Consider the following 11,965-nt stretch of genomic DNA (forward strand, 5'->3'; position numbering starts at 1 on the left):
TGCACTGATTCTCCCTGTTGACAGCACTGTACAATTTCTGTATTTGCCGCGGCTTTCGGAGATCTGCTGCTGGCCGTCTCAGGAAGGCCCCGGGGAGCGCGGGATGGGGCAGCGCCCGGCCGGCCCGGGGCGGGAGACAGGGGGCGCGGGGAGGGAGGCTCCGGAGAGCGGCCGGACCGGAATTTCCTTTCAAAGGTGACTTAGATCCTCTTCATTAGGATAGCGCCCTCCCGGGCGGGCCCTAATGGCGAGTTTGGCAGAGTCAGCGAAACGCGGCGCGGCGGCCGGGCGGCGAGGAGCGCCCTCTCCCGCACCCTCGCCGTCTCCCGCGCCGGGCAGCGGCGCGTACGAGCCATTTGTAGCTCAGGCAGCCTCGCGAGCGGCCGCCGCGCACTGGCCGGAGCTGGCGGCACCATGGAGCTGAAGAAGGACAGCAACGCCGTATCCATCGACATGCTGTTGATCGTGCACTCGGAGAAGCGGCGCGCCGCACAGGGCGCGCACTCGGACCGGCAGGCGGACCTCCTGCCTGCCTCCGCGCCTCCGCAGCGCAGAGGAGGTAATACGCCCCCAGCCCGGGCCCCGGCCCCCAGCCCCTGGACCTCCTCGCCCCAGGGCCCGCTACGCGCCCCCGAAAGAGGTCCCCGAGGCCGACCCGCTCCACAAGGCTGGCTGCGCCTCCGCGCTGCGCCTCTGGCATCCCGTGGCAACGCGCAGCCCCCGACTGCCCCGGTTGACACCCCGTGCAGGCCTGCCGTGCTTCCGTCACCCCCGGGAGTAGGTTTCCTCCTGGTCACTCTTTGAAGGGTGCAGATCAGGTTGGAAGATGCCCTGGAGGAAAGGGACCTCGGGCCTGACTCCTGCGTGCCCGAGGCCTGCTCCCCACAGGCCACATTGCAGGGCACAGGGGACCCAGGGGGATTCGTGTGCTGAGTCAGACTTTGAGGTGGGACCCTCCCTCGGTGTCCTTGCACAATTCATGGCCTCACTGTCCCCTTTCTTGAGCCTTCCTCCCAGCCTCCTACAGTAGAAGGCATGCCAGGTGTTAAAGGCACACAAGCTTGGGTAGGGTTAGACTTGAAATCTGCTCTCCCCACTTTGGCTTCTCTGTTGATTCTACTTGTCCTACAGACTTTCTGGGGAAGGGTAGACTGGTAAAATAAAGCGACTTTTCATAGAGTGATTGTGGAAACCAGGGCTCTGGCCTCTGTACTCTCCAGAGAACAGGACACAACGTGAAGAGAGTAGAGATGGATAACAATGGCGGTTAAATCAGCCCCTCATACATCTGGGAACCCCCTGGTCCTGAGTCTCTGAGGAAGCCCTCAGGAGCCCTTGAGGAGGCTGGTGTGAGGGCGCACTAGACGCACTGTGTCCTGGTTCTTTGGGAGCGAGGCTTCACAGCCCTTAAGGTAAAATGACCTGCCTCCTGTCTCCCTTCCAGCTCCAGAACTCCTTGAAGTCTGTCCCCAGTTCTTCTGTCCCCACAGCCCCTATGCACGCTTGAGCATGCACCTCCCACCTACCCTGCTGAAGCAACGGTGCCATGGGTGGCTTTGCCCCCCGCCAGCCCCACAAGCTGCAGCTGCCCCGTAGCTCCTGGTGACCTCCTGGGGAGGCAGGCAGGGGAAAGAAAAAAAGAGATTCTGGAGAGCTGAGAATGCTGGCAGGTGCCCCAGTCTCCCAAGGGATTTGGGGCCCAGGAGTTGTTTGGGTTAGTTGGTTCTTTAGTTCTCAGAGCTGCCCCTGGGAGAAGGGGAGATGGCCCGCGCAGGGGTATTTGTAAGGAGGAAATTGGCAGAGGCCGTCGGCCTTCCTTGATAGAAATGCGGCTGCCCCTACTGCATGGACTGCGGTCCGGAAGCCCAGAGGCCCCCCATGAGGCGCAGCTCTGCGTTAGCGCATGAGTCCCCTCCTCCCTCTCCCCCTCTGATCACATCTCTCCGAAAGGCTCTGACACTAGAAAGAGAGGGCAGAGAACACAGAGAAGGCCCAGAGATGCCAGGGATCGGGGCTGCTCAGAGAAGTGTCCAGCACCCTGCATAAAGCCTACATGAGGCCAGACCGATGCACCCACGCTCATGACCGTGACTCAGGGAAAGAAGACCCCTGTTTGCTGAGCCCTCTCTGCTGATATTTTTCTCCATATATTTTGCTGACACACATTTCTCCCAGGCGCTATGGCAGTGGAGAGACCTGTTCACTTATTGACGATCAGACAGTTCTGCAGCAGAGCAGAGAATAGGGAGCGTGCGTGACCTCCAAGGCCCGCTGGGCAGCAGTGATGTCCAGGAGACCCCTGGTTAAGCCAGCCTGCGGGCCCACTCCTTGGGACAAGCTAAGGAGGGGAAATGCTGGGCAAGACTAGCTTGTTCCAAGGCCTCCTGTTGGTGCACGGAGATCCAAAACCCACTCCTCCCCCACTTCCAGGCGTCTCCTCCAGTCTCCTCCCTGCTTCAGGCCCCCGGCTGGACAAGGAATCTTCCCCGGCTCTGCAAAGGAGGGCCTGAGCTCTGCTTTGAGAAAAGAGCAAAGCTCGGTTACTCTCACATGCAGAGGACTGAGTAAGGGTGTGACCAGGTGGCTTTCTGTTGTGTCCTTGTGGCAGAAAAAAAGTCAGAGGGACAAGGGGGCAGGGAGCGTGTGCACTGGGAATTTGGGCTGCAAGGCAGCAGATACTCCCTCCCTTTTCTTGCAGGGCCCTAGCATTTCCCCAGCAGTTTCCTTAGAGCCGCACTTCTCCAAAACATGCCTAGAAGCCCTCAACTCCTATTGTATATTCCCCTGGCCATGGAGGAGGTAGCCTAAAGCTGCCGCACCAGGTCTGAAAAAGCTTCAACCCCTTAGGTTTTATCCCCAAAGTGGATGGGATGTGTGCATTCCACTCCCCAAGTGTCGGTGAAGGTTCCGAGTGGTAAGGCCCAGACACTGACTATGGAGGGCTCTGCAGAAAAGAAGGGTGTCAAGAAAGGACTGGGGGCGCCCAGAGTGGCGGAAAGGGTTGGAAACCCAGACTGGAGGCTGAGCTTCCAGGAACGCGACCATAAGCTGTGCGGAATGGCTGGTGTGGTGAGGAAGCCTCCACTGCCACCAAGGAGCCCTAGAAGCTCCTTCTGCGCCAAGAACTTGAAATTATTGCAGCTGCTTGCGCTGCCAGAACGTTTGCCAGTTCTGTGCCAGGAACTCGACCTTGCAGCCATCACTTCCAGCCGCCACCAGAGAGAGAGAGAGAGAGAGAGAGAGAGAGAGCAGTTCCATTCGCTTCCCTGTTGCCTCACTAGGTCCCAAGAGAGAATGGGACACAGGTTCATTTCAGTGGATGCCTCAGCCACACAGGTCCATGCTCTAGCTGCAAGGGAGGCTGGGAGAGCAGGCAACCATCACGTTCAGTTCCCATAGGGATCCATCAGTTTCCATCTTTGCCCACCCCCCACCCCACATCAAGACTCTTAAAAGTGGGAGATTCACCACATACAGAAGTAGGCAGGAAAAATGAATGGCAAATGTCTTCACAATAATGCTTCTATATTTATGCAGTGGAAATGTGGGAGTGACAAAGGGGCATCTCAATTGTGAAAATTCTCCCTGGATGATCCTGATAACCAACCCGCCACCCTTGGAAACTACCGTGGTAATACTTTTTTTAATGTTTTGAAGGTGGAGGGCTGCATTCGTTCCTCCAAGTGCACTTCATTCGTGGGCAGACTCCCTCGGATCCCAGGAGAGCCAAGTTCCACCAGCCCCGCTTTAGCCCAGATCTGTTTGCAACTGGTGCATTACACACTTGACCTGAGTCTCCCCACCGCAGAGAGCCTCATGCCGGTCCTTGTTACTTCACAGGGCTTCAAGGTGTTGGAAGCGGAATCCGGAGATGGCAGAAATTAGAAAGAAATGACCTACATGGTAAATTCTCTCATTTTCATTTTGTTTTCTTTCCGATCTCTGGAATTCAACACACTGAAAAATGCCTGGAAGCATTGGGTTTCATTTGTTTGAGGACTAGTCTAGACATCTAACCACTCAGACAGTGGCTGCTTGTGACGCAGCCAGGCCTCTGGGGCCACTGTGACCCTGGAAAATTTTCCTTGGCAACAGGTCCACCAATTTCCTGGAGGGTGTGTGGGGAGGCGGGCGGAGCGATGCTATAACCCTGAGCACCCACTGGTTCGCTGGCTGAGCTATAAAGAACTTGGCATCATTTGGGATGGTGGGTTTGGGTGTGTTCCCATGGGAGGTGGGGCTTCCCAGGTCATGCGTCCCATGCATCTTGGGGCACCCATCTTTTGAAAATATTTCTGAACAGAGAAGACAGCGGCCTGCCTTGGGTGGTGTTACTCAAGGGAGATGCCACTCAAGGGTTCTGTGGCTCCTGGCCTGGGATCCAGAATACAATAACATCTGAAGAAATCAGCTTCCGAATCCTCTTTATGGTGCCAGGTGTCTTTCCCCCTGCAGGCCCAGGATTTCTCTGGCCGTGCCATGCATGAACCGTTATACCGGGCCTTATTCTGTGCCCTTATTGTGAGATTTGTAAGCCCGGCCTCCAGGAACAAACACTGTGGAACTGCACCGTGGGCATGTGAGAATTCCAGTAAGAATCAGACCTCCATTCCCAGAGCCCCAGTAGATGATTGAGTCAGATTCCGACTGTGTGAGCCCCAGGATCGGATGACTGACTCATCAAATGCCAGTAGGAAGGGACCCACGCCCCCCATGACCCTCCACAAATGGGGAAACAGGACCCCAATTGAACAAAACAGAACACCTATGCTCTGCCATCCTTCTGACAGTAACAAAAGGGGAGGATGAACTTCTAAAAGTAAATTCATTCATTCATTCCCTCAGTAAAGATCGACAGTGATTACTTTGTGCCGGGAAGGGTTCTAATTGTTGGAGATGGAACAGTGAATGGGACAGCCGGGAGCGCCCGCCCTCCTGGGGCCATGTTAGAATGATTGCACCATAATGCCATTCACCACAGCCGAGTCTCAGCACCCTGGAGGTGAAGAGCTTGCCTGTGTCTCCTGCACTGTGCATGGAGATAATTCATCCTCAAGACACTCCCCCACCAGGGACCACCCTCTGAGTCCTGGCTGATGGGCATGCATGGGTGGGATGGCTTCCTAAACCTTGATACGGGGCCATCAGATGGTAGACGCACCAGTTTCAGCTCTACCTAAGCAGACACCAAGGTTAGTGAAACTGTGCTGTGGGCTCTTGAGAATTACAGTAAGAATCAGACTTCCAGACACCTGAGAGCCACAGAAGCACAGAGCAGCCCATGCAGGGAGGCATGCTCGGCCAGTGTGCGGGTGGGTGGAGGGCAGGCGGGCCACGTGGGAGGAAAGAGACACTGCGTCTGTGTTTGTTGCAGCTCTTACTTTGCCTGAGTTGTTGGAAATTCATCTTATGGCTTCTCGGGCATGTTATTAATGTTATCAGTCCTCAGGAGAGGATTGAAATATACTAAATTCATCCTCTTTTTACCATATTCGAGGTTCCTGGTTTGGGGGAGGTTTAGTGGAAAAATATAGCAAAACACAAAGAGGGGCTTCCCTGGTGGCGCAGTGGTTGAGAGTCCGCCTGCCGATTCAGGGTACACTGGTTCGTGCCCCGGTCCGGGAAGATCCCACATGCCGCGGAGCAGCTGGGCCCGTGAGCCATGGCCGCTGAGACTACGCGTCCGGAGCCTGTGCTCCACAACGGGAGAGGCCACAACAGTGAGGGGCCCGCGTACCGCAAAAAGAAAAAAAAAAAAAAAAAACACAAAGAGACACGATAACTCTTACAAGACTCTTCCTTAAGTCATAAAGTGGGTCTTAGTACGATGTACCAGCCGGTAAAGAGAATGATTATAGTTCTTGCAAAACCACCCAAGAACTGAGAGTTTCAGGTAAGTGCAGGGCTGGAGAGAGGCCACACAGAGGCCTTGAGTCTGGGAAAGATGATGGTTCCACCACTCCACCAACATACACAATTTAAAATTTACTAAGTCAAATTTTATTTATTTTTTTGAGTGGCATGCTTGCATCCATGCAGAAGTTAAAATTCCAGCTTCTTTCTGTGTTTTCTGATGGTGAGGTCCTGGGTACATACTTGCCTTGCTGGTGCCCAAGGCACCCAGCCCTGGTAACTGGATGGCTTTCAGCTGAGAAGGAAGCAGCTGATGGCTTGTGCTTGGTAGAGTGTGCACAAATGTGGCTGAACATGGGGTTGGTCCAAAAGGGCACATGTCCCCCCTCTTTCTGCACTGTGCACTCCTTGGGCTGGGGCGTTGGCAGGGTGGGGGGAGCCCGAGTGCTCCAAACTTTTCCAAGCAGCAGGTGTTTGGGCTGAGCCACAAGCCTGCCCGGCAACGGGCTTCCCCTGCTGTGATTGGCTGCTTTCCTTGGCCCTGGCCGAAGTCTGCCTAGCAGCACAGGGACTAACGCCCCACAGCTACAGGGAAACCAACTGTGCAACCCTGACTATAAATAGCCCACAGCAGCTATGCCAGCCAATCGTCCTCCTTGAGGATTCCCTTCCCAGATCCTATTTCTTCCATCAGCCAGCCGAGCAGAGATGCGGCCAGCTGTGCCCGCAGGAGGCAGCTGCCCTGTCCTCGCCTGAGTCTGGCCTGGAGCTCCAGCCCAGCATACTGCATCACCCTGGGGTGGCACACACAGCGCTCCTGGCACTTGGCCAACCAACCGACCTCAGCCCGGGGGGCCTAAGGGTCCTGGCTGGGCCTGCTTATAGAGAAGGCTGGAGAGGATGGGCTTCCCAGGGCAAGACCCTGCCAGGAGGATCGCAAGTCCAGCCCAGCTCAGTGACCCACCCACCCATCCACCTTGACTGGCTTCTGCCTGAGCCCAGGCATGGGAAACGCTGAGTGACAGATCTGGTTGGGTACACAAGGGATGTCATATGAATGGAACCAGATCAGGCCAGTGCCCCTGAGTGCTTGCACCAGGTCCAGGCACAGGTGCCAGTGGTCACTCCCAGTGACAGGCCCAACAGCCTTTCTGCAGCCCAGTGGGAGGCCAGGGGAGAAGATGGCAGGCCAGGGTGGTAGTGGCCCTTCCCCCACCCCTCTGAAGCAGAGGTTCAAGGGCAAGACCAGGCCACCACAGCAGCTGTAAAGGGAGAGATGGAGGGAAGGTGGTGCTTCCTGTAGGAGGGGCAGATAAGCCTGTGGGTTCCCCCTCCATGGCCTATGGCAGCAGCTGGGCATCTCTCCACAGCAGCCTGGCTCCACTAGGCTCTGAGGACAGCTCTGCGTCCTGGGACATGAATATCGCCAGTGCATGGAGAGCATTCACCCTGCAGAATGGGTGCCCTGCAAATGTCTGTGAAACTGAACCAAACTGCAAGCATCCCAGCTCCTAGGCTAGAGTAGGCAGCAGGGTACCCACCCCCCCCCCGCCATTCCTCTCAGAGGTAGGCAGGAGGCTGGAGACTTGGGTTCAAGTCCCGGGTCTCACCTGGCTGTGGGGTCTTTGGCAAAGTTAACCAGTCGAAGCTGCAGGCCCGTAATCAGGATAGGAGCCTCCCTGGCCGTTCCAAAGCAAGGTGTGGAGATCAGCGGGGCAGCCCTCTGCACTTTGGGAACTGGGCCCGGCTGCAGCAAAGTCAGGAGCTGTGGTCACTTAGCCCATGGGAGGCGTCCCCAGCTTCTCTAGAAAAACCCAGCCTCTGCCGACACCTGCCGAGAGAGTGAGGCTGTGCGTACACGGGCTCCCGTTCACTTGCCTCTGCGTTCAGGTGTGTGACTCTGCTGAGGCACACATGTTTAGGCCGAGCCTGGCAGCTCTCTCCTCTGCCTGGGGGAAAATCCACCCCACCGTGGGCCCAGCGGTCACTGCCGTTCCCTCTGCTTCCTTAAATAGGAAACCTGGTGGAGAAGCAGCACCCCCAGCAGACCCAGGTCGTCACCTCCTACGACAACCAAGGTAAGCTTCCGCCACTGCCTGTGACCTCTCCTCCAGCTCCTGTGTGCCCGGATCCACTGTCCTGGCCAGGGACTGTGGGGAACGGGGGCCTCTCTGTCCTGGGGATGCTGGAGCACCCTTCCCCTCTCCCACGTCCCATGGAAAACAGTGAGAGGCTGCATGTGTCATGCAATAGAGAAGTCCTCGGGCTCCAGCATCCAATGCTGTCATCGTCATCACCCTGGCTGTCATCACGATACCTAACATTCGCTGAGTGCTAACTTCACGTCAGGCACCCTGCCAGACCACGTACGTGATCATTCTCATGTGAATTATGCCTCAAAACAGTCGTATTTGATTGGTACTCTTACTGTCTTCGTTTCGCAGATGAGTGAGCTGAGGCTTAGAAAGGTTTTCTTTCGTCCAAGATCACATGGCCAGCAAGAGTCAGAGAGGGAGCGGCCCGACCCCCTCCCTGCCCCCCCGCCCCCCCCCCACAACCACCACCAGGGCCTCAGCTGTTACACTTCTCACAGCTCTGCTTCTCGTAGAAACCAGCCTCCCCCTACTGGCTCGCCGTGTGCAAGCCTTCCCTCCCACTGAGTCACAGCGGTTCCCTGGCCTCTCCTCCTGAGGCTGAGCCTTCCAGGCCCTTCCACCCAGGGACAAGTTTAACTCAGCAATGGGGAGTGAGAGAGCCCTTCCTCAAGAATCCTCACTTTGCCAGGACGGGTCCTGGGGGGTCTGGGAGGGCAGGCAAGGGCACCCCCGTGCGGACTCTGCAGTTGACTGGATCTGAGAGCGCGACGGGGTAGAGACGGGATGGCTCCATAGCTACAGCTGGAGGAGAGGCCAGGTTAGAGACCTCCACTCCCCCCCTCACTAACCTCCCCTCCTGCCACCTCGGGTTTTCTGCTCAGGGCCTGGTGCCTGAGAGCTCTCATAGACTCAGCCCCAAGATGTCACCACTGGTGCTCTCAGCACGGATGTCCTAATCTATACGGGTTACGTCCAGGGTGCAGTGCGGAAGGAGGAGGCCCTGGAGGATTCGGAGGTCCTCGGGGAATTGCTCTCTGAGACACGGGCTAACCCACCATCCCCAGGGAAAGGCACCGGCAGGTAGTGAGGAAGGGCCTGTCAGCTCAAGTTCCCAGCAGGAGGTGGCCAGCTGTCCTTGCAATCTAGGTCAGTATCCATTTAGGGCAGAATTCCTGGGACTGTGGCTCCAGGACAAACCCCAGGGCACTCAGTGGGCCCACCACGACCTGCTACCCGCCTGAGCGCCACAAGGACAGACCCAGGCCCCCTGCTTCTCTGAAATGGACCGCTAGTCCCCAGCTCACCCCAGATAAGAGTAAGTGATACTCACTAAAGTGAGAGTGGATTAGCAACCACTTCTCTCGCTTAGTTCTGGCCACCTCCCCAGTGGGGTCATGGTGTTATCCCTGTTTACAGAGGAGGAGTCTGAGACTGGGGATCCCCGAGCGGGGTGCTCCCGTCAGACCCGTGGGGTGGGACTGGTGGGATGGGGCCTGCCACGCGCCAGAGCCTCACCTGGCGCACCGTACCCCGGCTCTCATGGGCCACTCACATGCCAACTCCCAGTATCTGAGGCTTCCAGAGGGCAGGAAGGAGGGTGGCCTTGGCATCCGACAAACAGGACAGGGTCCATTGTAGGTTGGGATAGGATGGGCCCCCCCCAGGTCTTAAGGGAGCCTGGACCACAGCGAGGGAGAGGCTGCCCTGCTCTGGGGCTGAGCCAGAGTCCACACTGACGCTGATCCGTCCATTCCACAAAAAGCAGCTCTGGATGCCGGCACTGGGGATCCATCAGAGAACACAACAGACAAAGGCTCCTGTCCCCGTGGAGCTGACACCTAGCGAGGGAGACAGGTGACCCTAACAAGAAAAATGCAAGGTGTCAGATAAGGCTGAGGGAGAAAATAAAGCAGGAAGGGGGATGGGGGGGTGCACATGGGTGTGTATTAGTTTCCTATGGCTGCTGTAACACGTCGTCACAAACTTGGTAGCTTAACACAAATGTATTCTCTTTAACAGTTCTGAGACTACAAGTCCCAAGTCAGCCTCACTGGGCTAATCAGTCTCTCGGTTGGCAGGCAGGTTCCTTTTGGAGGCTCTGGGTAAGAACCTTTTCCTTGACTCTGCCGGCTTCTAGAGGCTGCTGGCACTTGCCAACTTGTAGCTGCGTCACTCCAATCTCCACTTCCACTATCACATTGCCTTCTCTCCGTAAAGCAGATACATTCCCCTCTGTTTTATAAGAATCCTGGTGACGACATTGGGCCCACCCGGATAATCCAGGATTGCCTTCCTATCACGAGATCCTTAAGTGAATCACATCTGCAGAGTCCCCTTTGCCATATAAGGTAACTTTCACAGGTTCCCAGAATTAGGACATGGATAGCTTTAAGGGCCATCATGCAGCTACCACAGGGAATGATTTAAAATAGAGTGATTGAGAAAGGCCTCCCTGGGAAGGTGACATCTGAGTAAGGGAGGCGGTGGAGCAGCGGGTCATGCGGCCTCCGGGGAAGAGCTCCCAGCAGAGGGACACCGGGTGTGGTAACTTCATGCAACAGGTGACGGAAAGATCACTGGAATCTTGGATCTTCATGCGGAAGAGGGATTCGGAGGATTCATCTGCAATGGGTGCGTGCGTTGAATGAGAGGGGAACGATCACAGGAGTCCCATTGACCTCAGGCCCCGAAAGTTATTCGTGACGAATCAGATTTGGTTTGAGACCTCATCCTTCCAGGTCACCCACCCTCATCCCCACGCAGACACTCTTGTGCCTTCTTGAATCACGCATGCACTAGGCTCCAACTGCCGTGTTTCCAGACTTCTGACATCCCTGTCGAGCTCCATTCTGCAGAAAGAATCATGAATGGCCCTGGGTTTTCAAGAGCCCAGTGGAAGCCAGGGTCAGTCAGGGCTGCAGGAGATGCCCTTCATCACCCCCTGACGGGTGCCCCTGAGATCTTGGCCCTGAGCTCTGCACACTCTCTGTCAACCCACGACTAGAGCCACTGCAGTACCCGGTGAGGAATCTACAGAGCTGGACTGTCCCGGGTCATCATTCAGCTCGCTGTTCCTGGGACGTCAGAGCTTACGCTTCCTGCACTAAAGCTGACTGCCATACTCTGGGTAGGAACCTCTGTTGAACACCCAGCCAAGGGTTGTTTAAGGGTCGTTTTTTTAATAATTACAAATGCTTTAGCTGAGGGTTTCTGACTCTCAGCTACTGCAGGAAAAAATTCCAAGGCAGAGGATCCAGGTTGTAAAGGCGGCAGCCAGTTACGGAGAGCATTAAGGACCACCTTAAGTCAATGATGGCAAACATCTGACGTGAATCCTGCAGCCTCCACACACTGATATACACCCACGTGTGTGTGTGCACACTCACACACACGCATTCACATACACACGCACATACCTGACAATCTTTGCTAATTGATGAGCGCTCCAGGCAGCCACTTCCAATCAGTCAGATTTAATGAACAACACGAAATCTGTTTGCCATCTCTGCATTAGGAATTCTGAGCAAATTAGGCCTTTAGACAAAGCCTGATTCAAACCCGCAGAGACCTGGAGATAAGCTCTGGCGTGGGAGGACTCTCCTGACCGGGTAGAAGGCAGGCCCAGGGCAGCAGGCCAGTGGACGGGCTTGGGCGTGCTTGCTGCATCTCCACGTCTGTGAGGGTGGGGAGATGGAAGCAGAGCCCGTAGCATCTGGGAAAAGGGCCTGGGAATCACTTCTCAGATGTAGCAGAAAATCATCACTAATACACTTTTACTAAGACAGCCAAAGTTTCAGCGTCAGAAAATGCTGTTTGGGTGACAACTGGTAGAAGTGGGGAGGGGTGCCATGAGAGAGCCAGCCAGGTGACCTGAAATCCCAGGAAGGGGCTGCTTTGGGTTTAGACGTGACTAAGATTCATGTCATGGTATCTGACTGTACTTAGGGTTTAGATCTCACTTTAAATTGTGCTCCAAATAATGCTCCACTCTTTTTTTTTTTTTTTTTTTTTTTTTT

General features: G+C 55.8%; 1 protein-coding gene across 7 annotated transcripts in view; it reads left to right on the forward strand.

The window, feature by feature from the left end:
* The first annotated feature begins 277 nt into the window (after positions 1-277).
* The window catches only part of KY (kyphoscoliosis peptidase), a 48,742-nt gene continuing 37,054 nt past the window's right edge, over positions 278-11,965 (forward strand). For 3 of the 7 annotated variants that reach the window (XM_028489483.2, XM_028489492.2, XM_028489487.2), the window contains exons 1-3: positions 9,197-9,264; positions 9,969-10,580; positions 10,954-11,076. In XM_028489483.2, coding sequence (XP_028345284.1) covers positions 10,448-10,580; positions 10,954-11,076 — 256 coding nt within the window. In that variant the 5' untranslated portion in view covers positions 9,197-9,264; positions 9,969-10,447. Of the gene's footprint in view, positions 560-3,840; positions 3,904-7,868; positions 7,932-9,181; positions 9,265-9,968; positions 10,581-10,953; positions 11,077-11,965 lie in introns of those variants that run through there. The other 4 variants (XM_007120751.4, XM_028489505.2, XM_028489500.2 and 1 more) reach the window with 4 other exon arrangements.

Source organism: Physeter macrocephalus, chromosome 1 (assembly GCF_002837175.3).
Source record: "Physeter macrocephalus isolate SW-GA chromosome 1, ASM283717v5, whole genome shotgun sequence".
Taxonomy (NCBI): Eukaryota; Metazoa; Chordata; class Mammalia; order Artiodactyla; family Physeteridae; genus Physeter; species Physeter macrocephalus.